This window comes from Camelus bactrianus, chromosome 21 (genome assembly GCF_048773025.1).
Source record: "Camelus bactrianus isolate YW-2024 breed Bactrian camel chromosome 21, ASM4877302v1, whole genome shotgun sequence".
NCBI lineage: Eukaryota > Metazoa > Chordata > Mammalia > Artiodactyla > Camelidae > Camelus > Camelus bactrianus.
In genome coordinates, this window is record NC_133559.1 from 11,042,583 (window position 1) to 11,069,427 (window position 26,845).

The 26,845-nt window shown below is 43.4% G+C and overlaps 2 protein-coding genes across 2 annotated transcripts in view; both read right to left on the minus strand.

Annotated features, from left to right (window-relative positions):
• Nucleotides 1-3,879: 3,879 nt before the first annotated feature.
• On the minus strand, nt 3,880-10,110 carry PIGM (phosphatidylinositol glycan anchor biosynthesis class M). Its single transcript, XM_045517120.2, has one exon. The coding sequence runs from the start codon at nt 9,771-9,773 to the stop codon at nt 8,502-8,504; it is 1,272 nt and encodes a 423-aa protein (XP_045373076.1). The 5' UTR covers nt 9,774-10,110; the 3' UTR covers nt 3,880-8,501.
• Nucleotides 10,111-15,215: 5,105 nt separating this feature from the next.
• Nucleotides 15,216-26,845, minus strand: part of KCNJ10 (potassium inwardly rectifying channel subfamily J member 10) — a 29,616-nt gene continuing 17,986 nt past the window's right edge. Inside the window, exon 2 of the mRNA XM_010955630.3 lies at nt 15,216-20,224. Within this exon, the coding sequence (XP_010953932.1) occupies nt 19,085-20,224 (1,140 nt within the window). The 3' untranslated portion in view covers nt 15,216-19,084. The remainder of the gene's footprint in view (nt 20,225-26,845) is intronic.

Below are 26,845 nucleotides of genomic sequence, written 5' to 3' on the forward strand. Positions count from 1 at the left end.
TATGCTGAGGATACAAGCAGAAAATAATCCTCACCCTGCGGGAGCTAACCAGCTCTGAGATGAGACAAAGATCCAAACAACTTTAATAGACCAAGTGCATGAATAAAGTTTACCAAATCTTACAACTCTGGCCCTATTTTTCTTTCTTTTCGTAACAGTGTGTCTCCATAAGCTCACCTTGCACGCCTCCTGATAGAGGAAAGGGCCGGTGAGTTGGGTCTTGAAAAATGAGTGGCCATTCATCAGAAGAGCAGGAGAAGCACACTCAGCAGGGGCTTAATAGTGTGGTGATTTCAGGAAACTCTGTATTTTCCAGTGGGCTAGAGTGAGGCTGAGGGGGAGAAGCTGGCAGAAGATGGAAGATACTAAGGGATTTAGAATTTTTCTGCGGGTCCTAGAGTCCTCTAGGATGCTTTTATCAGGGTGGTGACAGGATCAGATCTGCTTGGGAAAGCACGCTCTGGCAGCAGTCGGGGGGATAAATGAGAGGTGCGGTGCAAGGCGGGAGAGACGGGGAGCACAGGGACCAGTCAGGAGCTATCGATTCCACTTGAGAGATAATGAGGGCCTGAGCTGTAGAGTCAGCGATGACAATGGCAAGATGCCAGCAGGCTCCAGGGACATTAAAAGGTAGAACTGACAGGATTTAGTGACTGATTAGATGGGAAGGCAGGTAGCAAGCGAAGAAGAAGGAATAGGAAGTGATGATAAGATTCTAGCTTAGAAAATTAGGTGGCTACTGATGGCATTTAGAAATGACAAGCATCCAGAAACTGCCCTTTCTTTTTTGCAGCTGTCACCATTGACACTGTGCAAAGAAGCTCACTACCCCCAGCTCCCACTTGACAGATTCGTGTATAACTCAATTCAACAAACCTAGCAGAGTATGTGGTATATCCAGCAGCTCAGTGACATTGGTTCCTCCTGTTCATCTCTGCTTGGTTCTGGGAAAGCCCAAGGAAAATAATATCAATAGCTAAGAAATAATCACTGTCCCTTAGGAGCTCCTGGTATAGCTGGCACAGAAACACAGATGGGAAATTACCGTACAACGTAATCTGTGCTATATAATAGGGGTACTGAGTCAGAGACCGTTTCATGAAGGTCATCATTAAACTGAACAGGAGCTAGTGGAGAGATAAAATGAGCAATGTTTTAGCCAAAGAAACAGCAGACGCAAAGGCATGAAGAGGTGGTGTGATTTGGTACGACTGTAGGGTGGGGTGAGGTGGCAGATGAAGCTGGAGATGTAGATCACAACCCCATCGTAAAAGGTCTCATGAGCTATGTTAAGGATGATCAAAAGTACAACTAATCACCGAGTGATTTAAGCAGGGAAGTTTCCAAGAAAGCTCCCAATATTTACCCAGTATTAAAGGAACACAGGTAAGGTAACAAGTGTCTCAGTACCTAGTATTAAATGATAAATTGAGGCATATTAACAATTTTAAGTTTATTTCAGTAAAAATTGATCGGAATTGGGCAGCATCAAACCAGAAGTGGTTAAGAACGCTCTACGGACAGGAGCTGAGGGAAAGACTTTTATAGGGAAGAGATGGAAGCAAAGTAAGGAAATTTTTTGATTGGCTATGTCTCAAGCTGTTGCATTATTAGGAAAAGCCTACTTGGTTGTTTGTGTCTGGTTGACCTTAGGTTTCGGTGTCTTAGCTATTGAGGCATTTACAGGTTTAGGTTTTGGCTATGCAGGCTGCTAAGGTATTAGAACCACCTTGGTTTAATGACTTCCTTGTTTAATTAGTTTAACTTCAACTAGCTTTGTCCAATCGATGGATTAGTGAAGTGCTCCCAACTACTTTATATGTATTTTGCTCTAGCCCATGTCACACTGAACTATAATCACCTTTCTATCTGTGCCCTCTGTTAGACACTGTGAGTTCCTCGAAGCGAGGACCACTGTCGTAATCATCCTCATACCCCCAGCCTAGCGAAGTTCTTGGAACAAAGTAAGTTCTTAGGAAATATATACTTAATGAAAGAATGAACTGTTGGACAACTTTTTCCTGAACTTCTTACCTTCTAGGGTCCATATCTAAATGACAAGGCTACTACAGAGAAAGGAGTAGTAAATTTGGCTCCAGATATGGGTTCTGGTCCTGTCTCCCATTGTAACTCTGACCTTCGACAGAATGCATATATTCTGACCCTTAGGATCCTCATCATCTCTGAAAGTGGGATTTAAAACAATTCTCATGTCTCAAAATAATGTGTGAAAGTACCTTGTAGCACTGCTCAAATATAAGTTGTGTATATTTCATCTTTCTTACAAATTAACATGTGCTCAAAAGTCAGGAAAAACAGGTTGAGCTCAAAGATATTTTATTATAGGCTGGCCAATCACAATAGTAATGTTAACTGAATTTTTCAACTAGTATTCATGTTCTGCTGAATACTGTGAATTAGATTCTGGCTGCTCCTGGATCACTCTGATTAATTATATGCCCCTTCCTGCTGTTCTTTAAATATGCCGAGCTCATTCCTATCTCAGGGCCTTTGCACTGCTTTTCACTCAGCAAGGTATGCTCTTCCCCAGAGAGTTGCACGAATGTCATGCCTTCACTTCCTTCAGGTCTCTGTTCAAATGCCACCGCAGGATGCCTTCTCTAACCACTTCATCTACAACAGCATTCGCTCCTCTCCTCACTGCCAGCACTCTCAAAGTCCTTAGCTTGCCTTGTTTTTCTTTACGACAGTCCTTACAATCATGTATTTGTTTATCCTTTGCCTCCCATGAAAATGTAAGCTCCGTGAAGATAGAGTTTTTGCCTCACTTGGAACTGCATCCACAAAGCCTAGAACAATGTCTGGCACACAGAAGATACTTGGGGCCTTCTGTTGAATGCATGACATTTGACAAGTAAATTAAGTCTTTCACTGTAATCCCCTGTCATCGTTATGGATTTAAGATGGGCTTGCAAAATATAGAATTAGAATCAGAAGACCTACTCTTTTCATTAACAAGCTGTTTGGCCTTAGAAAGTCAATTGCTGCTGAGCCTCAATCTTCTTATCTGTAAAATAGGAATAGTACTATCTTCCAATGCCCCCTTTTACAAATCACAGAATTGCTGTGGAACTTAATGGGATCTCACATAGCATTTTATTAATAGGGTACGTTTCTGTCTGTACTGTTAACTCTTCAAGTGCATGGACCTTGTCTTACTCACCTATTATGGGATTCAGCATAGGTCTGGATCTATAAATAATTGCCAAAAGAATGGAGAGCAAAAATCTGTGTATCTTCTTTCCTGAATTGTCTGTTGGAAATGTTTGGCATTTTAATTGGGTTATTTTCCTTTTTTAAGTTTTAAATGTCTTTTGATTATAATTTATAATATTCAATAAAATGGAGAGCAAAAAAAAAGTTTAAACTTCCCTTTGTGAAATCACTGAGCTTCATATATTCACGCTCCAAATTATCTTTAAATAGTCACTATAAGTGTCACTTCATTTTATATAGCAGACATAACAATTAGCAAAGTGTCTAAGCAGCTAGAAATATTCCCATTTAGTCTGGTTTTTTGTTCAGGGTAATGAATATGAATGCTTATTTTGACTAAATGAATGGTTCTCGTGGAACAGCGCTGAATAAATGCTTGTGCTATTCTGATGATTCTGATCTAGGCAGAGGACATGTGCTTCTGTCAACAGAGAACCAACCCTTGAATGACCCCTCAGCACAATGGAGAAAAGAAGCACTGTGTAACTTAGGGGCAAGAGCCAAACCTCCACTGCGAAGAGTCAGCCAGTGTATGACAGGAACACACCAATACAAAACTGTTCAGCCAGAACCAGACATCTGAGAAATGTGTGCATACATTTTCACACATAACTACTATCTTTTCAGAGAACCAGATCAAAATTAGAAGGAGTAAAGTTTAATATTAACAGGTAGTTAAAACAATTATGGGGGGGGGGATAGATTAGGAGTTTGGGATTAATAGATACACATTACTGTATATAAAATACATAAGGAACAAGGACCTACTGTACAGCACAGTGTTCAATTTCTTGTAATGAGCTGTAATGGAAAAGAATCTGAAAAAATACATATATATTTATGTATGTGTTACTGAATCACTTTGCTGTACACATGAAAATAACACTGTAAATCAACTACATTTCCATAAAAAATAAAAATTATTAAAAAAACACAATTATTTAGTACAAATTAAGGTTCTTTTCCTCTACTGTAGAGGGGGAAAGGCTTAAGTCTAGACTCCAAAAGGAGCTCCTTCTTTAAAGGCGTAAACTGATGGGAAGGTAATGGGAATAGCTTGTTCTGTGCCAGCATAAGCAAGTCGGGCATATCAACTCATTTAATTCTTACAAACAGTTCTATGAGGATCATATTATCATCCCCATTTCACCAATGGAAAACTAATTTATCCAGATAAAATAATTTTGCCCAAGGTTACACACTGGCATTTGAACCTAGACCATATGAATCTGTCATATATGGTCAGTCTAGGACATGAATTTTAACTGCATGAGTGCACACTGCAGAGTGTACGCTGCAGAGCAAGAGAAATTTAACAATCATCACTTACTATCTGGAAATCACGGTTACATAATTTCCATAGCTTGATTTAGAAACAGCTGGGCTAACATGTGGCTCCGCAAATAAACCTCTTAGACCAGCTATGGAGGGAAAGGGCATTATGAAGTCACTAGTAACAAATTATACAATTTGGTGAGGATGTTTGGATGTGGGAGGGGATGATTTAAGGTCTGGAATTATAAAAAAGAAAAGTTGGAGAATGGCAGAAGTTTTTGCACAACTTTTGCACGTGAAAGAACTGTCCCACAAGCCAATACCTAAAAGATTAAGGACAAGCTGATTGGCAAGACATCTGTCAGAGTTAGTGTTAAGTTCCACTTACTTTGCGGCAGTCTTCATCTGCTGCATCTGGGCACTCTGGAAAAACCCAAAACATGATGTAACAAAAAGAGTACGACATTTAGTCAGGCAAAATTCACTTCAAATTCTAGCCCTGAAACTTACGTAAGTCATTTAATCTTTGAGCCTCTTTGTTCACCTATAAAATGGAAGTACAAATACCAACTGCTGTGAAAATTAAATGAAACCATATATGGCGGAGTAGGTACCCCAAGTCATGTTATCAAGAAAAGCCAGAACTTACCATCATCAAGATATAAAATCAGCTCATCATTTGTTGTTGGGGGACAGGGGTAGATATTAAGAATCCAAACATGTGTAATCTTTTATTTGGAAAACTTCTTACCCTGTGTTTTCTTAGGAGAGAGACAGAAAGATTTGCACAAAAGAATTGTTTGTTCAACTTTGATGGAAGGTAAATCCCTTTAGTTCTCACTTTGTTTCAGAAACCAGGGAAAGATTCAAACTTTTCAATTATGGATTATTTGTCATCTCTTTCTTTCAGGAAATATTTGAGATCCAAGGAAGTCTGTTCTTTAAAAATAAACACAAAATAATTGGACAAATTTGAAAATGGACAGGATGTTAAATTATATTAGATAACATTATAGTTTTGTAAGAAAAGATGATTTTTAGGAGATGCACACTGATATATTTAGTGGTGAAGTTCAATGATGTTTACAACTTTCCATGGTTTGGGGAAATTATATATGTAAATAAAATTATATAAATAATGCAAACATAGAAAATGTTAATTGTTGAACTCAGATGGTAGGCATATAGATAATGTTTAAAACTGCTCATAATAAAGCACTGGGGGCAAAAAAAAAAAGAGGTTGCATTTAGGTAGGGACTGTCCCATATGAAATTTTCCATCTTTTCCTTTTCCATTCACTACACAGATGGTTGAGGTGGGGGTGGTAGAACAGAAAACAGCTGGAGAAATAACAGTATATTCGGCCACAAGTCAACTAACTAAAAGACAAGCTCTACAAAATTTTTGAAACAATGTTATGTCACTTACAGAGTCATTCAGCCAGATGGTGAGAAGTCAGTAACGGAAATACATGGTTTTAAAAAAGATATTCTTTGCTGTGGGGGGCAGGAGGGAGTAATAGCCTTTCCAATGAACTTAAAGGGATTTATCTAGGGATATTTGGGGACCACATTTTGAAGGCATTAAGGCAACTACAGAAGAAAGTAAGTTATACAGTCTCTCTGTTTAGAACACACACCATCTTGAGAACCATCCTTCATACGCTAATAAGTAATGTAAATGGGTATGCTGATCTTAAGGGGGGGCATAAGAACAAAAAGAATCATATAGGAAATAAGCCAAAATGCTATACAATTTTAAAGTGTTATTAAAGGATTAATAAAGAAACCAAAGGACTGTAAGTAAAAAGAAAGCTAAAAAGATTTTACAAAACCAGAAAACAAAAATAAATTAAAAACTCAAAAGACCAAATAAAATAATTTCATCAGTTAATTTACTAAATGTATTGCAGCATATGAGGCAAAATACTCTGCATCTTTTAAAAAACACCTGCAGTCCTTTGATAGAGAACTTCTTGCAAGGCAGGGTCTCTCTAAAGATCCCAAGAGAATCCCACTGATTTCTAAGAACATTAAAGGAATAATCTAAAACACGGAAAGTGTTTAGTCTTATTTAGAATATTAGAAGTTAGAAGCAATCTTAAAGGTCTAAAAGTGGAAGAATGACTCATTTCTAATGTGAACATCCATGTCACGGAATATCATTCAGCAATTTCAATGTAAGTAAGATTAAAGCACAACAAAGAATGTTAAAGTTAAAAAAAAGGGAAATGAATAAGTAAATACATTTATGACTATTAAAAAATTAGTCAGGAATACAAAAAAGACAATTATATTGGGATGTTGGAATTCTATTTGTTTCCCACCCTCTTCCCCATCAGTTCTACCAGAAAAAGATTTTTAATTATTTTATAAAAGAATGAAAAAAAAAAGGGTAAGAATGCCATGGCTGGAAGCCCACCACTGAACAGTCATATACAAAGTGCCCTCAAAATAACACCTAATGTGTGATATGAGGCTAGATGTTATAAGAAAGGTCACTGTCCTCAACAATTGTTTCTGTTATTTTCACCCAAGTAGCAACCCACACAAAGCCACCCATTCTTCGCTTCTTTCTAAAGGCGGGTCCTAAAAGGTATTCATCTAAGAAGCGCTGCCAGTAACAGCATTCTTAATTAGGATCTGCCTACAGACATCTTATTCTCAGAGGCTTTTTCAGGCATGAAATATACTACTTCTCTGGAGCTTTTTTTTTTTTTTTTTTTACTATGAAAGAACATTGTTGTTAAATTACTTACCTTTTAAAATCAGAATCATAAAATCAAACTCATCTATTGCTACTGCATTTGAGTGTTAGGGAGTCCCCAGTCTAGATGGGCTATGTTTAAAAAATAAATTTTTTTTTTTAGGTTGCTTGTTTGAAACTCAGAAAGCATTTTTTCCTAGAAATATTTTAGTAATAGGGTAAATGGATCTGTCCACCAAAGCTTCATTCCCACAAGCTCTCCCTAACTTCCAGGTCTGAAAGACTAACGGCTAGTAGGATGCCTCTTATGCTTTCAAGGAGCTTCCCATGCAGGCCTCCATTTCCATCGTGGAATTTTCATAAGTAGGGTATTTTTAGGTATTTTAGGTAACTATTTAACTTTTTATCACCTAAAATCTACTAATATTTATTTTTACAACACTGATAACACTTAAACTCTAGATAAAAAAATTTTCAGCAATCAGAAAATTAAAAACAAAGGGGTATGAGAGTACTAAAATGTCCTAATAATCTGTGATCTCAGACATCAAAAGCAAGATGCTATTTTTAAATATGTTAAAGGGTTTAAAGATGGATGAATTTAAATTTAATTTTTGAATAAAACCAAATAGTAGCCTAACACCACTGAGGTTAAGTGCTGAAAACCTAAGTTATAAAACAAATACATGGAATATGATTAAAATTTAAATTCTTTGAATTCTTTATCTTCAAAGCCCCTACTTTTAAAACAGAATTAACTTTCCTAACCTAAGCACAGTTTTATTATTTAACACTTTATATCTAAAAAGTTGTAGTTTAGGAATATTTTATGAGTTTTCACAGTTATCAGGAAAGCTTTAGAAAGAAAAAGTGGGGGTTAAAAGATATGACAGTGTTGGGCAGTACCATAGTATAACTGGAGCAAATACTGGCTTAGACTTTGTCTCTTGAGTATATTCCTCTGTTTTTCTACAAAAGCCTTTCAGCATCTGCTAGTTTCCTCAGGCTTTCCATTTTCAAACAAGTAACCTTCATTTCCTATCACGTCCTAGATAAGAGAGTCCTCAGATTTCCTAAAGGGTGGACCTCAATTATTGAGTCCCCTTTATATATAAGGCAAACATTCATTTAAATTTGTTGGAATAGGGTTTTATGCTCCAAAACTAAACTTTCACTGGAGTACTTAGGATGTTCAATTTTTTTTTTTTCCCCAAAGCTCTCTCTGGTCCATTCAGAACAATCAGAGTGTAATAGATCGATGTTGCAGAAGAACCAGTGTGTATCAGTCATATTTGGTTCTCTCTATCAGGGGTTCCTCCTTGTAATGGGAAATAATTTGAATTATGATGGAACAGTTGATAAGGAGGAATAACAAACTAGCTAACCAGATAAACAGAAAGGTGTTCTTTCCCTGAAACTCAAGAACATAAGCAGGAGCCAGCCATAAGGCCTGCCCTATGAACCATAACAGCAGGAGAACCACAGCCCTTTTCCAAGACATTTTCACTAGTGGCATCACGAGGGGCAGGAGGCAGAGGTACCAAAGAAAGTACTGGGAGGTGCAGACTTTGTTAAAAGTCACAAAAATGAAAGTATGAAGAAAACAACAAAAGACGAGGTCTCTGTAATAGGCGAAAGACACGGCTGAAAGCAAGATGAGCTGTGGTAGGAATGCAGCGATTCCCAGGGAAAAACTCCACTTGCTCTCTGCAGTCAAATACAGCATGTAGAAGTACGGAGAGAAGTTGTGACGGATATCCCGCCTGGCCAGGTGATAAAGGTAGGTATGCTCCAAGAACTCCCAACCATATTTGTAGTAAAAACCGAAGCTCAGGGCAAAAAACGTGAGCCCAGCGACTGCTACGAAGAGCAGCACAGCCCGGCTGCACAACCTCTTTAGGAATTCGTACAAACGCGCCTGTGAAGAATACCGGGATTGACGGAGGCTTTCGTCATTCTTGCGTTCCGGAAGCAAGTGGAGAGCTATGGGAAGGATATAAGTCACCGGATACATCTTCAAATGCACTGCGAAACCATAGAATACAGCAGCAAACGCGACGAGTCTTTTTTCTATTAGGTACAAGGCCATAAGCACCAGGGAGGCGACGATCGAGTCCGCATTCCCTCGGCTGGACACTGCCATAGGTAGGGGGTTAAGAAGCCAAAAGACACAGTAACCGCAAGCCTGGCGGCGTCCCAGCCCTTTAAGAAGCAGCAGGCGGTATAAGAGGAAAGCGGTGAGGAGGTCGAAGCTGATGAAGAGAAACTTTCCGAAGAGTTCACTGAGGTAGATGTTGGGAGTGAGGACCCAAGCCAGCAGCGGAGTGTAACGGTACGTCGCCCTCAGATAAGGGGAGCGTCCTTCCGTGACGAAACGCGCGGCGTCCGTGAAGACCTGGTAGTCGATGTCTGTATACCTCACGAGCAGGGTCCGGTCCTGGAACACCCCATAGAAAACCAGGGCGACTCGGGCAAGGAAGGCCACACCAAATACCCTGGCGGGGGACACCCGCAGGTTGAGGAACCATTCTCCCCAGGGCTTGCTTGGGCCCATGATCTGACTGCACGACAGCCTCGGCCCCAGCTCCAAACTGCTTTCGAATGTCTAACCTTCGCTCCGGTTCCTCGCAGGTGGCCGGCACATCTCCTACCAGCTAGGATGCCAACCGAAACAACTGCCGGACGAGCACTTCCGGTATGAAGGCCCGCCCCTTCCTGCTTCCGGTCGCCCTGGCCGAAGAATTATCTTCCTCTGGATTGGCTGTCTCTCTTCCGCCCTCCTCCGGCGGGGCGGGACTCCTGGCCCTTGCGGAAGGCGACTTCCGCTTGCCGGGATGGGAGGCTCTGGGTGGTATATTTACGGAGTCCGTCGACTGTTAATATGTGAGTGACCCCTACCCAATCCGAACTCTGGTTGATGGAGACCTACCCTTGAAGCGGAGCGAGCTTCGAGCTATATCCCTCAGGCCTGGACCAGAGACCCGAGGGTGAAAAAAAATAGGAGGGAAGGCAAAATAAACCTGTGATGGTTTCTCATGCTTTACCTCAACAGCTCGTGGGAAATCCCGGGGGGTTTGTGGGCCCCGGGATCGGGCTAGGATGAACTGAAGGAGGCCTAGGGTGTATGCAATATTTAGGACATACTCATATTTTGAAATTAGTTGTTTATCTAAATTTTAATTTAACTGGGCAGCCTGTATTTTATCCGGGAACCTTGGTGGAAAAGAAAGATGGGAAGGGAAAAAAGGAAGCTGCATAGAGTTACTAAACTGTCATACCCTCCTGCCTCAATGCCATTGTATTTTCTATTCCTTCTGTCAACGTTGCCTTCCCCTCCCCAGTCACAACTTAACCCTTCAGGTCTTGGCTCAAGTGTTAACTCCTAAAAGCATATCCTGGCTCTCAGCTCACTTTTTCATCATGCACTGTGATTTAGATGCCGTTCTGCTCCGCTGAGAGTAGACGACGGAGGCGCAGGGACTCTAAGCTCTAGAAAATCACTCACACAGACGCCCGCCCCTCTGTATAGAGTTCTGCCCAGTGCCTACCATCCCACTGCTCCAAAACTCCCTTTTGGAGTGACCATCCTTGTATTATAGCATTTGTCAGTAATAACTGATTTTTTTTTTTTTTGCTTGTTTCATTTTCCTAGTTTTCCATCAGGACAGTTTGAGTTCTTTGAGAACAGAGATTATCTTGTTCTTTTCTGTACCTCAGCATGTAACACACTACCAGACATATAGCAGGCATTCAGTAAAATTGAGTTGATGTCCGAGGTTCTTCTTACCAGAATTCCTCTGGAGTGGCATCTTTGGGGTGTTCCCAACTCCCAATTCCCTTTTCTCTTTCAGATATCTTTATCTGTCTCAAGTTCTGCTCCCCTTCACCCATCCCACTCCAACCCTACATCATGAATTTCTCCCCAAGGACCCTGACCCATTAGCTCTTTCCCTTCTGTGGACACTTATTGCACTTACAGTCTTTGTTGCAGAATTTGATCATTTGTTTTAGATTGTATGTATAATTCTCTCAATGAGATTGTAGGGTTTTTGAGGTTAAGGCTTATATCTTGTCTTTATTTTTTTTCAATTACTCATAATTTATTATTGTCTTAGGCACATTGTAAATGTTCAGTAAATCCTGACTTGATTGATTCATCCTGCTTCCTAAGGGAAGTCTTCTAGACTTGCATAAGGAGAGTAGACGAGTCCATTCAGTCTGAACATGCAGTTCCCAGGACAACCCTCCATTCATCCATCATACAATTTATATTTATCCTTCGAATGAACCATGTTACTCTCACACATTCCATATTCATATTCTTTTTTAATGTTTTATTTATTATAATATTATTTAACTGTTTTATTTTGGCAGGGGTAGGGGGGATAATTAGGTTTATTTATTTTTGAAGGTGGTGCTGGGGACTGAACCCAGGGCCTCATGCATGCTAAGTGTGTGCTCTACCACTTGAGCTATACCCTCCCCCCTCCATATTCATATTCTGATATCTCTTTGGCTTTGTATGTGCCTTGGTATAATTATATGCCTTATACTGATGATACCTTTTAATCAGTTTTTTTTGCAGTGCAAGAGCCATATATGCAATGGCAGCATTCAAATAATAATGATGGTAATTTCTAATTGCCAGCTTTGTTGAGAACTTATTTTCAGTGTGTCAGGCATTGTGCTAAATACTTACCATGTAAGGTAGCTATTTCCACCTTCACAAATGAAGAAATCAAAGCTTATGGAGATTAAGTAATTTTCCTAAGTCACCTTGTCCTAGTGTAGTAGTGGCAAGGCTGGAACTCACAAGCAGGTCTGTTCGGCTCAGAGTATTCTTAACTACTCTAGCTAACCTACAAATAAAATGCTGATGAAGAAGTCTAATTTCCCTCTCTGCCTCCTCTCACTGATCTCTTGTTTGAATCTTTCTGATATTCTCTCTCTGTGATTCTATCTCTGGTTTATTCTCTTCCTCTGCCGGTGATAGATAAGTGAGGGTTAGTCCCAGAAGGTAGAGGATATGGGAGGTAGATGTCTGATGATTAACTAAGTAAGGGTTCCTTCCTCTGGCTGGGTTGTTCTAGTTAATATGGCAGAAAGGGCTCAGCCAATTTGTCCCTATAGAACTTTTCTAATAAACAGGTGAGAGGCACCAGATTTGGGCAGATAAGGAAGCAGTAAACAATGAATCAAAAGCAACTAAGCTGGGATCAAAATGAGATGTAGAAGGTGTTTGTGGGACTGAAGAAGAGATGAGTCTAGTAAAATAAATTGGACAGGGAAGGCCAACTTTTGTTACCTTTTCTGGGCAAGACAGAAGTATCACAGGGTCTAAATACCCCATATTGAGCTTTTTGCATTGGGCTTAGAGGTTCCATCTTCTCCCTGAAGGAGCTACATCTTTTCAAAGGCTCAACTGAATTATTACTTAACAGTCCTTCCTAATTCTCCTTTGCTGTCTGCCTCTAGGTTTCTGTTCTTCGAGAGCCAGTGGCTATGGAAAGGACACACATGCCTAGCCCGTCCCTAGCAGCCTTAGCCAGGACCTTGGCCTGGTGTATACGCTCTCATTATCATTTTAGACCCACTGTCCATCTTTTCTGCCCTATTCTGTGCAGCATCACACAGTCTCCCTTGCTCTCTGGCTTCTCATTTTATAATAGGCCAGTGGCAGGCAGTGGCAGATCTTTGGCAGGGGCCGAGTTTCTCTACCTAAGACTGCAGCTCCTGCTGAAGCTATAGCCCTGTCCCTTGGCTACAGCTCTTACCAGGTTTCAATGACGATCCCTTCAGGTTTGAGACTGATAAAGGCTTCCTACTGTTGCAAGTCCCTGGGTGCTTCACCATCCCTTGTTGGTTTATTGACCCTGCCCACACCTTTGTAAGTAATCCTTTCATTAAAATGTCCAGTTAGCCCTTTGAGTGTATCATCTGCTTCCTGTTGGAACCCTGATTAATTCAATCACTGTTTATTTTCCCCCTGGCTCTTGCTTATATTGCCTGCTTTATAATTTCTTTAGAATCTGTCCCTAATTCTTTTTTTGCTCAGCATCCTGCACCTTAGTCCAGACTTCAACAACTCAAGTTGATAATAGCATTGACCCCTGTACTCTACTAGGATCTGTGACACTTACCTTTCCCCCAAGCTTTTGCAAGTCTCTTAACTGGTTTAGTGTCTCCTGTCTCTCAATTCTACTGCCAGATTGATATTCATAAATTGTACTTTAGTTAGTTTCCTTTCTCAGACATCTTCAATCGCTCCCAGGCCTGTAGAAAAAAAATTATAAACTATGTGGCCTGACATTTAATCCCTCCATCACCCTGCCTTTTCAACCTACCTGCCTAGAAAGCCCTCTAGTCTAGGTTTATTAACCATCCTTTAAATACGCCTTTTGCTTTCTTTCTATGATGTTTGTGTTCATGCTGTCCCACCTACAAAGGATCCTACTTCTCTTCACATACTTATATAGTATTTGTCTTTCAACACTAGGCTCAAACCTTAACTCCTCTGTAAAATCTTCCTAGGCCTGAATTAGTAGAAATGATCTCTCCTCCAAAACAGCGGTGTTTATCATCTGTTCTGTTTTTTTTTAACAGTTAATTATGCCTTATGAAATACATTATCTAAATCTTTAATGTTTATTTAACACATGTACCAGCTCCACTGCCCTCCTTTCTTCCTTCTACACTGACTGAGCATCATATATGCAGGTGCTGTGCTGAGGGCCCAGCTGTACTGGTGACCAAACACTGACATGAATCCCAGTTAAAGTCACCTGGCACTTAAAGTCTAGTGAGCAAGAGAGACATTAGTCAAATAAATTCACAAGTAATGTAAAACTGTAGCTGTGACAAGTGTAATAAAAGAGGCGTACATGATGCAGGCATAGCTTTTAAAAGGAGTTGTGGTCTAAGGTCTGAGCGTAGCCAGGTTGGGGGCTGACAAGCAATAGGGAGAGTTCCCCAGAAGGAACAGCTATAAAGCCCAGAAAGACTGTACGTGCCTTTATGGCATGTATTGTGTCTTCCATTTCTTTGTTACTTGAATGGTACTTTTCATGTAATAGGAACTTAGTTATTTGTTGATTTTCCTTGAATCTTACGTCAAATGTGTTCTAACCAGACCTCTTAGATTGATACCATCCCTTGCCTAGTGCCTGTTCCTGTGGAATGTTTTCCGCAGAGATCTCACTCTTGAGAACGTGTTGTTAATGGTATGTGTGGCCCTACTGTGTGCTGCTTGTTATTTTATCTTGTTTTCCTCAAAAGTTTGCAAGTTTCTTCACACTTTATGGGACTGTGTATTTCATGTATCTTGTATATCTCTTTTGTCTTATGACTCATCCCTAAACTAGTGTCTCCCAAATGTTACAGATAAGCATTTATTGATGATGATAAGAGATCCAGTTTTCTCCTTCTGTCCTTCCATTTCTGGGGAACAAGAGTCAGTGACCGTGGGGTCTGTTGCTTCAATTCAGAGTTGGATAGTGACAGTCAGGCCTTTTTCAGACTAATGATAGATAATAGAAGAGAAATCCATCTCTTTGAGAATTGGGGCAAGAAATGCCCAACAATGAAACGAACAGACACATCGAGCCTTGAGGATATATAAGGAACGTCTACAGGGTAGCGTGGCAGGGAAGTTGGGTGTGCTATCACTGGCTGAAAGGGACGATACCTGGGTTCCCAAGCAACTTGATTCTCCTGGATTAAGCTGAGCCAATTTTCAGATTTCTAGGTCTTAACTTTTTAAAAATTCTTTAAAAACTGAGTTTAAGAGGTATTTGCTAGAGGATCCTAAAGCTAATGAAAGAAGGTATGGGAAAGGAGTTGGGGGAGGGGTGATAGCAGCAAACAGAAAGGGCCTGGCCACATGGTCAGAAGCTCTTCCAGCACAGCCCAGTTCCACCCTCCTTTCCCAGAGATGGGCCAGTGAGTTCAGGCCTTCATAATAGCATTGGTTTTGATTTCTAAAAAAGGCTTAAGAACAGAGATTCAGCCATTTTATTTAGTAACTTGTTCTGAACAGACAAAAATAAAATAAACCAAAAAAACTCTCTCATGTCTTTTCTCCTAGGTACATTTGACCTGGTTTAGTCTTTAATGCAACGAGTGGAAAAACCATCCCTAGATACTTCTGCTTCAGTAGAGTTGGCCATTACTGAGCCCGGAGCCCAGGCTAACTTTACAGCAAAGGTAGTGTGTTATTTTACAAGTAAACTAGTTTAACTAGCACAGGTAAAGGACCAGGGGAGCCGCCTCGGGAGGGGGCAGGGTCCCTGGCTTGTAGCTATAGTATAACTGGCTTCTTTTCTCCACTCAGGCCTCAGAGAGAAATCCCTGGATGGTCTTATTAGCTGACAGGTTGGGGTAGGGGGTTGGGCAGGTTAGGAGGCAAAGCACAGAGTAGGGATTTCAGAAGCCTCCCCCCATCCCCTAGGGCAGCTAGTACCCCTGCTCATCATTTTCATACAGAAGTATCAAAGCTAAAGCAAGGGTACGCCCTCCCCCTGTACCCAGACACCAGGCCTGGGGCTCTTCTAGCGTAGAGCATTCTCTTTGGGCTGCTTGCCACCAGAGAGAAAGCTGGGCCTCTGGCTTGGAGTATCTTGGGCCCAACCGCTCTTTAGTCCTGGCATTTAGATTTCTAGGGTTGAGGCTTCCCTTTAGTGCCTCCCACACACCTAAGTCTTCAGCTTCTCAGTTTAATAGCCATCACTTCCAGGGGCTGGAGCTGCAGTTGCCCCACCCTTGTGGAGGAGGGGGAAATATAGCGTACTTTAAGAGAGGGCAACGGGATTTTTTTTTTTACTGTGACGGGACACTGCTGGGAGCACATCCTAGATTTCCACGGCATGTCCCCAGTCCTCACGCTCCTCTTATCTCCCCCTTCCCAGTCCTCTCAGCAGCATGGGGTTTATCAGAAACCTCAATCGATGCCTCTTTATTTCTGAAGAGCAGCTTCCACCCCTCCCTTTCCCATCATCAAACCTGAAAGCCTTCATCAGGTATCTCACTTCCTTATTGAAATGAGGATCACTGGTTGTAAGTCTGGGAATCTGGGGAGTCCTACCCCCAAACCAGAGCAAGGTATCTGTACCCATGCTAAGCTCTCTGAATACTTTCTGTACATTCAGTATATTTGGTCTTATATACAGCTATATACATCTCTCTACATATATATTATCTCTGTTTCTTTCTCCTTCTTAGATAAATCTTTCACATATATATGTATACATATATATATATATCATAGCTTAATTCCCCGAGCCTCCACCTACCTCTTGTCCACTAGCCCAAGTAAGACTCAAGGGTTTCATTGATTCCACTGGTGCCCCCAGCACCACCTTTCTCCTTTTTATCCTGAGTGTCCTCCCACATCAGTTGTTTTGCCCATCCTCTGAAATCTCCCCCCTTAAGATCTGTGCTCAGTGCTCCCCTAATGTGGTCAGGGTCCCAATTTTCACCAGACCTGCCTGCTTCTATAGCTTGCCCAAATAGTCTGAAAGATGGTTTCAGCTCAGAGGAGATTGGGGTGTAGCCTAAAGAACCATTTAGGGTTGAAGAGGGGCTGGCGTGGTTCTCTGACAGGGCTTATGGGATAATAAGACAGGTTGTATTAAAAGGAGAGTGTGATTTAAAGTGCAGTTTAGAGCAAAGTCAGAGATCGTGAAGGAGAATCAAAAAGGGTAAGTCAGAAAGTGTTCTCTTCTCATTTTGTTATCCAAGAATGTGAGGAGTCTGGAGGCTTGGACTAGACAGCAGAGGAATGGGAAGAGTATTTCCCTCAGGAGAGAAGCAGCTGTGTGCAGAAGAAACTAGATGGGGGATAACTTGCTAATGGACAAGAAGATACACACACACACACACACACACACACACACACACAGTGCTTTTTGCCCTGACACACTGAAAGAAATCAGGTAAGTCTAACATTGAATGAAGGTGAGAGTCCAGAAGCTGGCTCTTCACCTTCTGTCCTGTTTCAGATTTTCAAGTCATTCTGGTTCTTGTTTCCTTGAGACCTTGGGCGTAATGGTGGGGTTTACAGTAAGTGGAGAATGAAGGGTCTTCATCTTAGATAGTTAGTTGAGTTCAAGGAGAGATCAATGTAAGAGTATCTTGTGAAGCTATAGTAAATGGTGACCATGGGTCCAGCCTCCAGATTTTGTGTTTCTCTGTAAGGCTCCACACACAAATGCTTGTCCACATTCTGCATAAGTGTGTAGCTTGTAACAGTTGGCTGGTCCACCTTAAACTGCCACTTGATTAATACAGGGACTCCATGCCAAACCTTTTGGGGTAGGGGGGAGTGTTCCTTGGTACCTAAATGAAACCAGGAAGCACTCTTGGGATTTGGGGCTTTAGAGACAGTTCTGGTGCCCATACACCCTTCCTGAGCCCTACCACAGTCCCTATCAGGGAACAAGGAATGGTCTGAGTTTGATCTCTTAAACTATGCCTTTTAACTTGTCTGAAACTGGCCTAATGACAGAGGAGAGTAGAGATGAGACTGATACTTGTTTTATACCAAGTCTCAGGAATGGCTGAGGGAGTCCATGGTTACTTGATCAGGAGGTATAATTTCCTTCCCTCCCAGCATTGCCTAACAAAATAGCTGGCACTTGTTAGAAGGGCACTGGGAGGGGTAGCAGGGTGAATAGTGTCTGCCAGCCTCAGAATCCTGCCTCTACCCAAACCTTAACAAAGCATTGCCAATTCCCAGAGGCTCTATACAGTCGTCTAGAAGTCTGAGAATTTACTCATCCCATTTGGTTTAACTTTCTTGGGGCCTCTGTGCCCTGTGAGTCTAGTTTTAGTTGAGCATAAGTGTTAAGAGAGGAAGACCCTTGCATTTTCCCTCCCCTCCTCCAAAGTTGGGGCAAAGGGGAGAGTGGGCTGGGCAGGAAAGAATCAGAGAAGCCAGGGACAGTGTAATCTGGGACACCATTTTCACATCTTTCTATAGGGCCCAGGCGCTGGACTTTTTCCCCGGGAACATATTAGTGAGGGTCATCACATTCACAGGACATGGGGAAACAGATCCTCCCAGGGCTTCCTGGAGGATAGGTTCAAGGATTTAGACAATAGCTCTGCGTTAGTCACCCTACATCGAAGATGTATCCAGGTTGGGTGCAGGTGTGGTGTTTGTGCCTCTATGCTTTCTATTTCCCGGGTCAACCCCAAATCTCTGGGAGCAAAGGCATCTGTGTGGGAACTGGGTGTCCTAAGAGGGGGTCCACTTGAGAAACTAGAAAGAGAAGAGTGATGACCAAGGTCCTCGGTTATAATCAGGAATTGCCAACAAACACACCTTGGAAACCCTAGCTGCTTTCAACAGGGGTTGGTAGAGACTCTAGGATAAACTGATTCCAGGTTCCTATATTTCTGAGGGCACAGATCCAAAGGGCCCATCAGAGAGAGAGTCTTGCCTTGGGGAACTTGCTAAGTGGGCAGACAGAGAGGGAGGGGGCTCCAACTGCAAAGCACCAAACTTTCTGCTGGTGGTGGGTGGTGGGGGGCATCTATCCATCCAACTGCATGGTCCTCCTAATGTGAGTCTCCAAGCATGGCTGAGGCCTTCTAAGCCACTTCAGCCTAATCTTCCCTCTCCTTCCCCCATCTTGGCTTACGGGAGGTTTGGATCTTGGGGTGGAGGTGGAGTGAGGTGAAGAGGACAGTGGGAGGAAAACTTGGACTCCAGTTGGCCTGCGCTACCTGCAGGCCTCTGGATGAAAGAAGATGGAGTGGAGGATGGGAGCTGCTGGGGCTCTCTGGTAAGCCCGGGTGATATCCCTCACCCAGGGTGCCAAAAGAGGAGAAGAGACCGGAGGAACGGGGAGGTGGGAAACCAAGTCATCAGACATTGCTGATGCGCACACTAAGGGCACTGCCCTCCTTCTCAGCTTGCTCCCTTAATGACTCCTCCAACTTGAGCTTTTCGGGGTCGCCGTAGCGTACAGTGCTGTCACGGAGGCCAGTAGGAGAGGGCACTTTCACAACTTGGTCAAAAAGGCTGAAGTCTGCAATGTATTTGCCACTAGCTGACAGCGAGATGGCCGGTGTGAACTCATAGCCCCAAAGGATCTCTTCCGGCAGGTAGGAAGTGCGCACCTGGCAGGTGGCGCTGGTGGATTCCACTGTCCCACTCAGGATCAGCACCAGCTCGAAGTCACCCTCACCACTGCGAAGGGGGAGGTCTTTCAAGGGACTGGTCTCGTCCACCACATGGTAGAAGGTAAGGGGTAAAATGAGGAAGGGGCTGTCAGAGGCCGTGTCTACTTGGAAAGTCACATTGACCTGGTTGAGCCGGATGTTCTCACCCTCCTTGGTCTGGTGGGTCTGAAGCAGTTTGCCTGTCACCTGGCAGCCAATGAGGAGGCTCTTCCGCATATTGGCCACTCGGATCATAAGGCAGGGCTTCCCATTGTGGGCAGCAACAACCGCGTGCTGGCTGAAACGAATGGTCTCCGCCCGCTTCTTGGGCCGGGCGATCTTTGCCAGGAACGTACCTGTGATGAAGATTTCCAGGATGGTGGTGAGCACCAGCTGGGCGATAAGAAGCACGATGGCCAGCGGGCACTCCTCGCTGATGTAGCGAAAGCCGTAGCCAATGGTGGTCTGGGATTCAAGGGAGAAGAGGAAGGCCCCCGTGAGCGTGTGCACCTGCACCACGCAGGGGGTGTGGTTGGCCGGGGGGCCCAGCTCCAGCAGGTCCCCGTGGGCCACAGCTACCAGATACCACACCACACCAAAGAGGAACCAGGTGCCCGCAAAGGTTGCAGAGAAGAGCAGAAGCTTGTAGCGCCACTGCATGTCAATGAAGGTCGTCCACAGGTCCTTGAGGTAGAGGAAGCGCTTGTCAGCAATGTGCTCCATTCGCACGTTGCTGCGGCCGTCTTTTGTCAGGACTCTCCTCCGTCGTATCCCTGGGCCCATCAGGGGCCGGCTTTCTGTCTGAGTGGTCTGGTTGTAATACACCTTGGCAACTGACGTCATCTGGAGAGAGCAAGACAGCATAATGAGGGTTATTGCAGAAATCCGGCCAACTCCTAGCCACCACCCAGTGAGAATGAAGAAGAAACATTCATTTTCATGCCATTTGTCCTTTTATTAGTAAATATTTACTGAGCACTTGCTATATGCCAGGCACTGTGGTACAAGATGCTGGTAAGTCAAAGAAGCATATGACATCATCCTGGCCCTCCGAGAACTCACAACCTGGTGAGAAAGATATGTGTTCAGTAAGCGAACAATTGCAAACCAATCTGATATTTGTAATTCTTAGGAGAGGCACAGAAGACAAATAGTAAGTTTACAGTTCCTTAAAGGTGGGAGTGAGACTAAAGAGGATTCTCCTGGTCTCCATTCACCACAAAACCAGTTCTGTGAAGATCTCTAACTCTGAAATAGGATCCCTCCCCACCCTCATGAATGGCATCAGCAAGAAAGACTATCCTGTTGAAATCCTTCCAGGCCAATCCCTCTTAACACACGCATACCCTTGATTCCTCCATTCTCTCCCCTACCTCCACGTCAGCACTCACTGGTGATACTAAGATATTTGTCAGGCTCAGAAGATAGCAGAAACTGTTCATTCTTCAGCCCCTCAGGACATTCTCCAAGCACCCAACCCATTTCACTTTTATTATTATTATTATTGTTATCATCATTATGGTCATAATCATTATCATCATCATCATCATCTGTTTGCATATCTGGGGAAATCCAGTCTGGGTTAGGGTCTCAGGTGGTGCTGGGAAGAACACAGACAGGACTGAGAAAAAAAAAAACAAGCAATAATGGAGGAGAAACATCATGCCGAAGCCTCCTCAGGGCACTGGAACATTTTTCCAAGGACTGGGAGAAATGCCAGATTGTAGGTGGCAAAACTGTCTTGACTGAGTGAAGGAGGAGAGTTGGGAGTGTATGTTAGTTTGCAGCCATGTCTGCACAAGTTCAAATTCAGGACCGCTGTTTGTCCTGATAGTAGAAAGTGGGACAAGGCTCTGAAATAGGAGACAGTTCACATAACATAAGGTGCCTGGCACCCCTGCCCAAGGAGTAACTTGTACTTTTCCAGCAGAGAAAGAATTGTCATCACTTGAGCCCTTGGATTCCAGATCTGACGGCCAGACCTGGGAGGGAGCAGGTGATCTCCGGGGAGTTTGATTCTTCTTGGAGAACACAGAGAGGCTCTCCACATCCTCCATTCTGAGAAGTCTGTACCATCGCATCATTCTCCTTCATACTGCCCCCTTATCCTGTCTTCCCTATGGTCTTACCCCTGGAAAACTCTTAATTAGTTGGGTCCATTCATAATCCACCCAAGTAGACATTAAATTGAAGATCACCAACAGATGAGAATCCAAGAATACTCGGAGGCAACCAGGAGCCCATTTTACCCTGTCCGCTTGGAACTTCCATCCACATGAGACTACTCAGCCAGACCAGGATGCGAGCCTCTTTTCCAATATCCTTGGCTACTTTGGAGCAAGAAGGAAGCTCTGTAATTCTGAAGTTTGAAGAATTCATATCTAGAGCTCAAGTAAAGCCCCCTTCAGCACTCAGTAGTAGGAATATTAGTAAAAGAAACAACTGCCACAAAGCTCACATCTATACCATTTAAAGTTTACACATTAGCGTGCCTTCTCATTTGACCCTCAAACTCTTGAAGCGATGTAAAACCTCTATAGGAGATTATGAGGAATAGGGAAATCAAAGACAGATTCTAGAGAACAGAGGAAGTGCTGCTAAGTTGTGGGTGAGTGAGCACAATTTTCATCTTCAAAAAGAAAAATGAAGTACATTTCACAAACTACAGACACATATGTAAAATACCAACCATTAGCAAGATTCTAGACCGGAAGATTAACATTGTGAGTACCTGGGCAGGGGGTGGGGAGAGGCAGTTATCCACTGAACCCAGCGGAGGGTTACTAAGAACAGTCACCTCAGGCTAACCTAATCTCCTTCTGTGACAGGGTTACTAAATTGGCAACTCAGAGAAATTCAATAGAGAAAGTGCATCTAAGCAAGATTTTTGACAAGATCTCTCGTTATGTCCTTGGGGATAGGACAGAGAAAAAGGAACAGAATGCTTCTCTAATTAGGTGACAAAAATAAAAAATCAGTGTTACTGGTGAGTGGATTGTGCTAGCCTGGAATCAGTTTTCTAATGATGTACCAGAGAGCTTTATCTTTGGCCTTGCCCTAGTCGATGTTCTTAACACTAATTTTATTCAAAAATATAGAACACATGGCCAGCAATTATGCAGATGACACAGAGCTGGGACAGATTGCAAATGCAAGGTCTGGGGCAGAATTAGGATCCATAAGGAGCCAGATGAGTGGGCCAACTCTAACAAAAAGGATAAATGGTGGGTTACATATTTGGGTCCAAAAATTACCTGAGTACATTCTGCATTGGAAAGATGTGATTTAGTAAGCAGAGCCACAAAAATAAACTTAAGCATTTTAGCAGAAAGTAATCCAGTATGAGTTATCTATGTGTTCTGGTTGCCAAAAAAGCAATGCAATCTTAAGCTGCTTTAGTTGAATTAAAGTATCTAGAATAAAAATTCACAGAGGTGGATATAGCTCAGTGGTAGAGTGCATGCTTAGCATGCATGAGGTCCTGGGTTCAATCCCCAGTTTCTCCATTAAAAACAAACAAACAAATAAATGTGCCTAATTACCACCTCCCCCCAATAATTCAGTTGATTCTTCTCTGCTCTGTTCATTGCACACCTGCATTATTGAGTCTCAAGGAACAATCAAGACGTGAGAAGATTCAGAACCAAATCATATGAGTAACAGCTAAGGAAATGGGGAAGTTTGCTTGGAAGAAGAGAAAATCGGAGGGGTATGATGGCTATGTGAGAATATTTGATTTGAAGGGCTGCCGTGTGAACAAAGGTTTGGACTTGTTCTTTGAGCTCCAAGAGGAACAGTGAGTTCACACCACCAAGAAAAAGATTGATATGAAGAACATTGCAACAAATGTAGAAAGAGCTTCTCAAAAGGTAGAGAGTACCCTGTCACTCCGGAACCCCATGGAGGTGTTCAGGACAGGTTGGACATGCGCTTTGCAGAGATTCTACAGAGGAGATTAAAGCTTTGGATGGGAGGTTGAAAGATTGTCTTTAAGTTTCCAGCTACATTGATGAAGGATTAAAATGCCTGCCTCCTCCCTGTCACACCTCCTCACTTTGTAGGATGACTTCAGGGATCCCGCATCAGAGTCCTAGCTTTGTTTGTGCTAAGGAGAGATTGTGCATATCTGGGGGAATGGAAGCTTTTGGGAGCTTTCCCAAGGAAAGCCTTGCTTATCGTTCCCAAAATGATAGTCTTATGATTATATATCATTTTAAAGTTTATAAAACATATAATTTGACCCCCACACAACAAGGAAAGTAGGAAAGGCATCATTTGAAATGAAGGCTCGGAGAGATTTGCTCCAAGTAGATTTGGAACCTGAACCCAGGTCCAGTTCTGGGGGCCAAAACTGTTAAGTTATAGCAACTGCTTCTGTGTACTGCAGGTTTATTTTCCTGGTCTCATGTTCTCAGGAGGGGGCCTCTCAGGTCCCCTGAGACAGAGAAGACAGAGGCTGGAGCTTCCAGAGCCCAGTGTTAAGGCGACAGATTCATGCTCACAGGAGACTTTGGCTTCGGGGTAGCCCTCTTTGTTGTGATTGCCGCCTCCAGCTGTGTGCCTGCTGTTGTCAGCCTTTGTATCTGCCTCCTCCAGCTGTTATCTGCTGCTCCCAGCTGTTGCACTACCTCCCACAGCCAGGCAGCTTTGTTCTCCACGGTTGTCAATCAGAAGCGGATAAACAATCAGCTCCACTCCACCCCCAGAGCTGGCCGGGCCCCTGTGAAGGGAGCAGGCCAAAGTTCTGGAAAGGGTTTGCTGCTGCCCCGCCTGACTCACACATGCTCTTTCCTCTAGAGGGTGCTGTTTCCCCAAAACAGTCCCAGCCAGTTACCAGGGACAGTAGCTAAAGAATTCTGAAAATGAAACCAGCCTCTGTGAGGTCCAAAGAGACAGAAATGGAGACAATCACGTTCTTTCCCCTCTGAAAATTGAACTAATGAGTCCTTCCCTAAACCAGAGGCCGGCCATGCCTACAGTGATGAGCAGCATGTTCCCTTCTGCTCCATGTCTGCAGATCGACCTTGAGCTTTCCTTCCTAGGCTGAGAGCTTGTGAGCTGTTTATTTCCCAGAATGAAGGACTTATCAGAGCCTTTCTCGGCTGCAGGACTGCTCTGCAGGAAGGACCTTCCTCCTGTGGCTCTCATGACTAAAACCGACCGTTTGCTCCCCATAGCTGTCTGGATGGACTGCCAGCCTCTGAGCCCGGCACTCAAGGTCCTTCACGATTTGGTCTCTGCCTCCTTCTTGGCTCTGATCCTGCCACTCTGCTACATGTACCCTGGACTCCAGCTCCACAAAGCTTCTCACTGTCTCAGCCCTTTCTCCCTTTGGACCCGCTTTTGCGCTGCCCTGCTCCAGGCCCAGCTGATGACCCCCAGCTTATCTTTCAAACTCAGCCAGAGCATTAGTTGTTGGTTTGAAGCCTCCTTGGCCCTCAAAGAAATAGCTTTTCTTCTCTAGCTCCCCGTCCCCAGCACGGGTTTACTAAGCCTGATTTGTACACATTCCTATTTTAAAATATCGTAGTGCTTTGCAATGGTTTGTTTACCATCGTTTGCCATCTGTGAGTTTTCAATTTGAGGCCACAGACTGAATGTCACCTGTTTCCCCAATACCAAGTGCATTTGTTAAGAAAGACCGAGTAAAGGGGTGACTGGAAGAGCCTGTTTGGACACACGAGGCCTGAGTGAGGGCTGCAGCCTGGCTCTACCTCACAGGGACCCAGGTTTCCACAGGATCTGCTGGCGCTGCAGATGTTTACAAATCCTTTTTTTCAAAAGGTGGGAGAGAGCAAGTCCCGAGGCACCGGTGGAGCTCCTTTCTGGGTCAGCTGTTCCCTTTGCAGGAGGATGGAGGGGGAAAACAAGCTTTGTAAATAGCTATGGGCATTGGAGCGAACCCTGCCAAGTTAAATGACCAGAAAGGATGCTTCAGCCCCGTCCCAGGGGCAGTGATGGAGGCTGCAGGTTAGGGCTGTGCACCTTCTCCTAAAACCTGTCAGGTTGGGGATGGTGCAGGGAAGCAGCTCTGGGCAGAGCTTTATCTTCCCTCTGTGGCAAGAACAACCTGACTGAAGGAGCTTTGGGGTCCTAATCTTAAATGCATTCATTCCCACATGTGAATGAATCCTCCTTCTCCCACCTCTGCCCCTCTTTGATTTCCTAAAGAGTTAATGGTGCCATCATCCTCTGAGTTACCACAGGAAATCTTGGGATCACCTCCAACTCCCCTCCTTCCTCATCTCAATATTCATCAGATGCCACATGCTGTGGATTTGTTCCTTGTGTCTCTTGCCCTTCATTTCATTGTCTTACTTCAGGTCCTTAATACCTTTTGTCTGAATCATCAGCCTCCTACTCAACTCCTGTCTCCATCCTTTCTCTCCTTAAATCCTTCCTACGCTGCTACCGGATTACTCTTCCTCGGTTACACCTCTGATCACGAATCAGTGCACAAGTATCCACTACTTTACAGAGCACTTTCAAAAGTTATTCTCATGACATTCCTATGAGGTATTAAGGTTATGATCCTTATTTTATGAATGAGGGAACTGATACTCAGAGAGATGATGTGACTCTGTAAATTAAGGTCTTCTGCCTCCCAAACCTCTCTGCCTCCAAACTCCACTTCTCGTTTCTACTATAATTGTCGCAGGTCCTTCCCCAGCTCTAGCCCTTCTGTCTGGGTTTAGGTTTGACAGATGATGTGTCCACTAGCTATCAGAGAGAAGTCCAACTCAGTCTGACACACAAGCCTTGCGTGGTCTGCTTCTGCACCTCCTCTCCAGCCTTATTTGCTGCTGCTTCTCTCCTGTGGCAAACTTCAAGCAAACCAGCTGTCGCCTGCTCTCTCATACACACCCATGCTTTCCTGCTTTCACATGATTGTCCATGCTTGTCAGTCTTCCTGGCATCGCCTTTCTCTTTGTCTCCACATATCCAAGGTATCTTTCAGAGCCTCGTCCAAATGACTCCTCTTCCATGAAGCCTTCCCTTCTGGAATGATGCTGCCCACCGCATAGGCAGATCCATGTGGTTTCTGTTGTGTTTTCATGTGTCTATACAATGAACATTTGCTGGATGCCAGAGTTTAAGCAAGACACTGGGATTCTGGAGGTGAATTGGATATAGATTCTGGCCTTGAGGACCTTACAATCTAATAAGGGAGGCAACCATAAAACGGGCAAGAAGCACCATGGAAGAGGGGTCCATAAAGAGCTGGAGGAGTTTGCAGACAGAGAGGTGACCAGGCGGCAGGGCTGGGAAGGTAACTAACAGGTATTGACTGAGCAGCTATTATGCGCTAGGCACTGGGCTAAGTTGTTGGGGACTTTTTAATGTTAACTCACATAATCCCTGAAACGATCCTACCGGAATATTATTATCCATATTTATTACTGGGAAATGCAATCAGTAACTAACAACCAGGAGTTTTTTCCTCCATACCTGACTGTTTCACTC

Coding starts and splice junctions, on each gene's coding strand:
- PIGM (XM_045517120.2), bottom strand. CDS start 9,773: ATGGGCCCAAGCAAGCCCTGGGGAGAATGGTTCCTCAACCTGCGGGTG.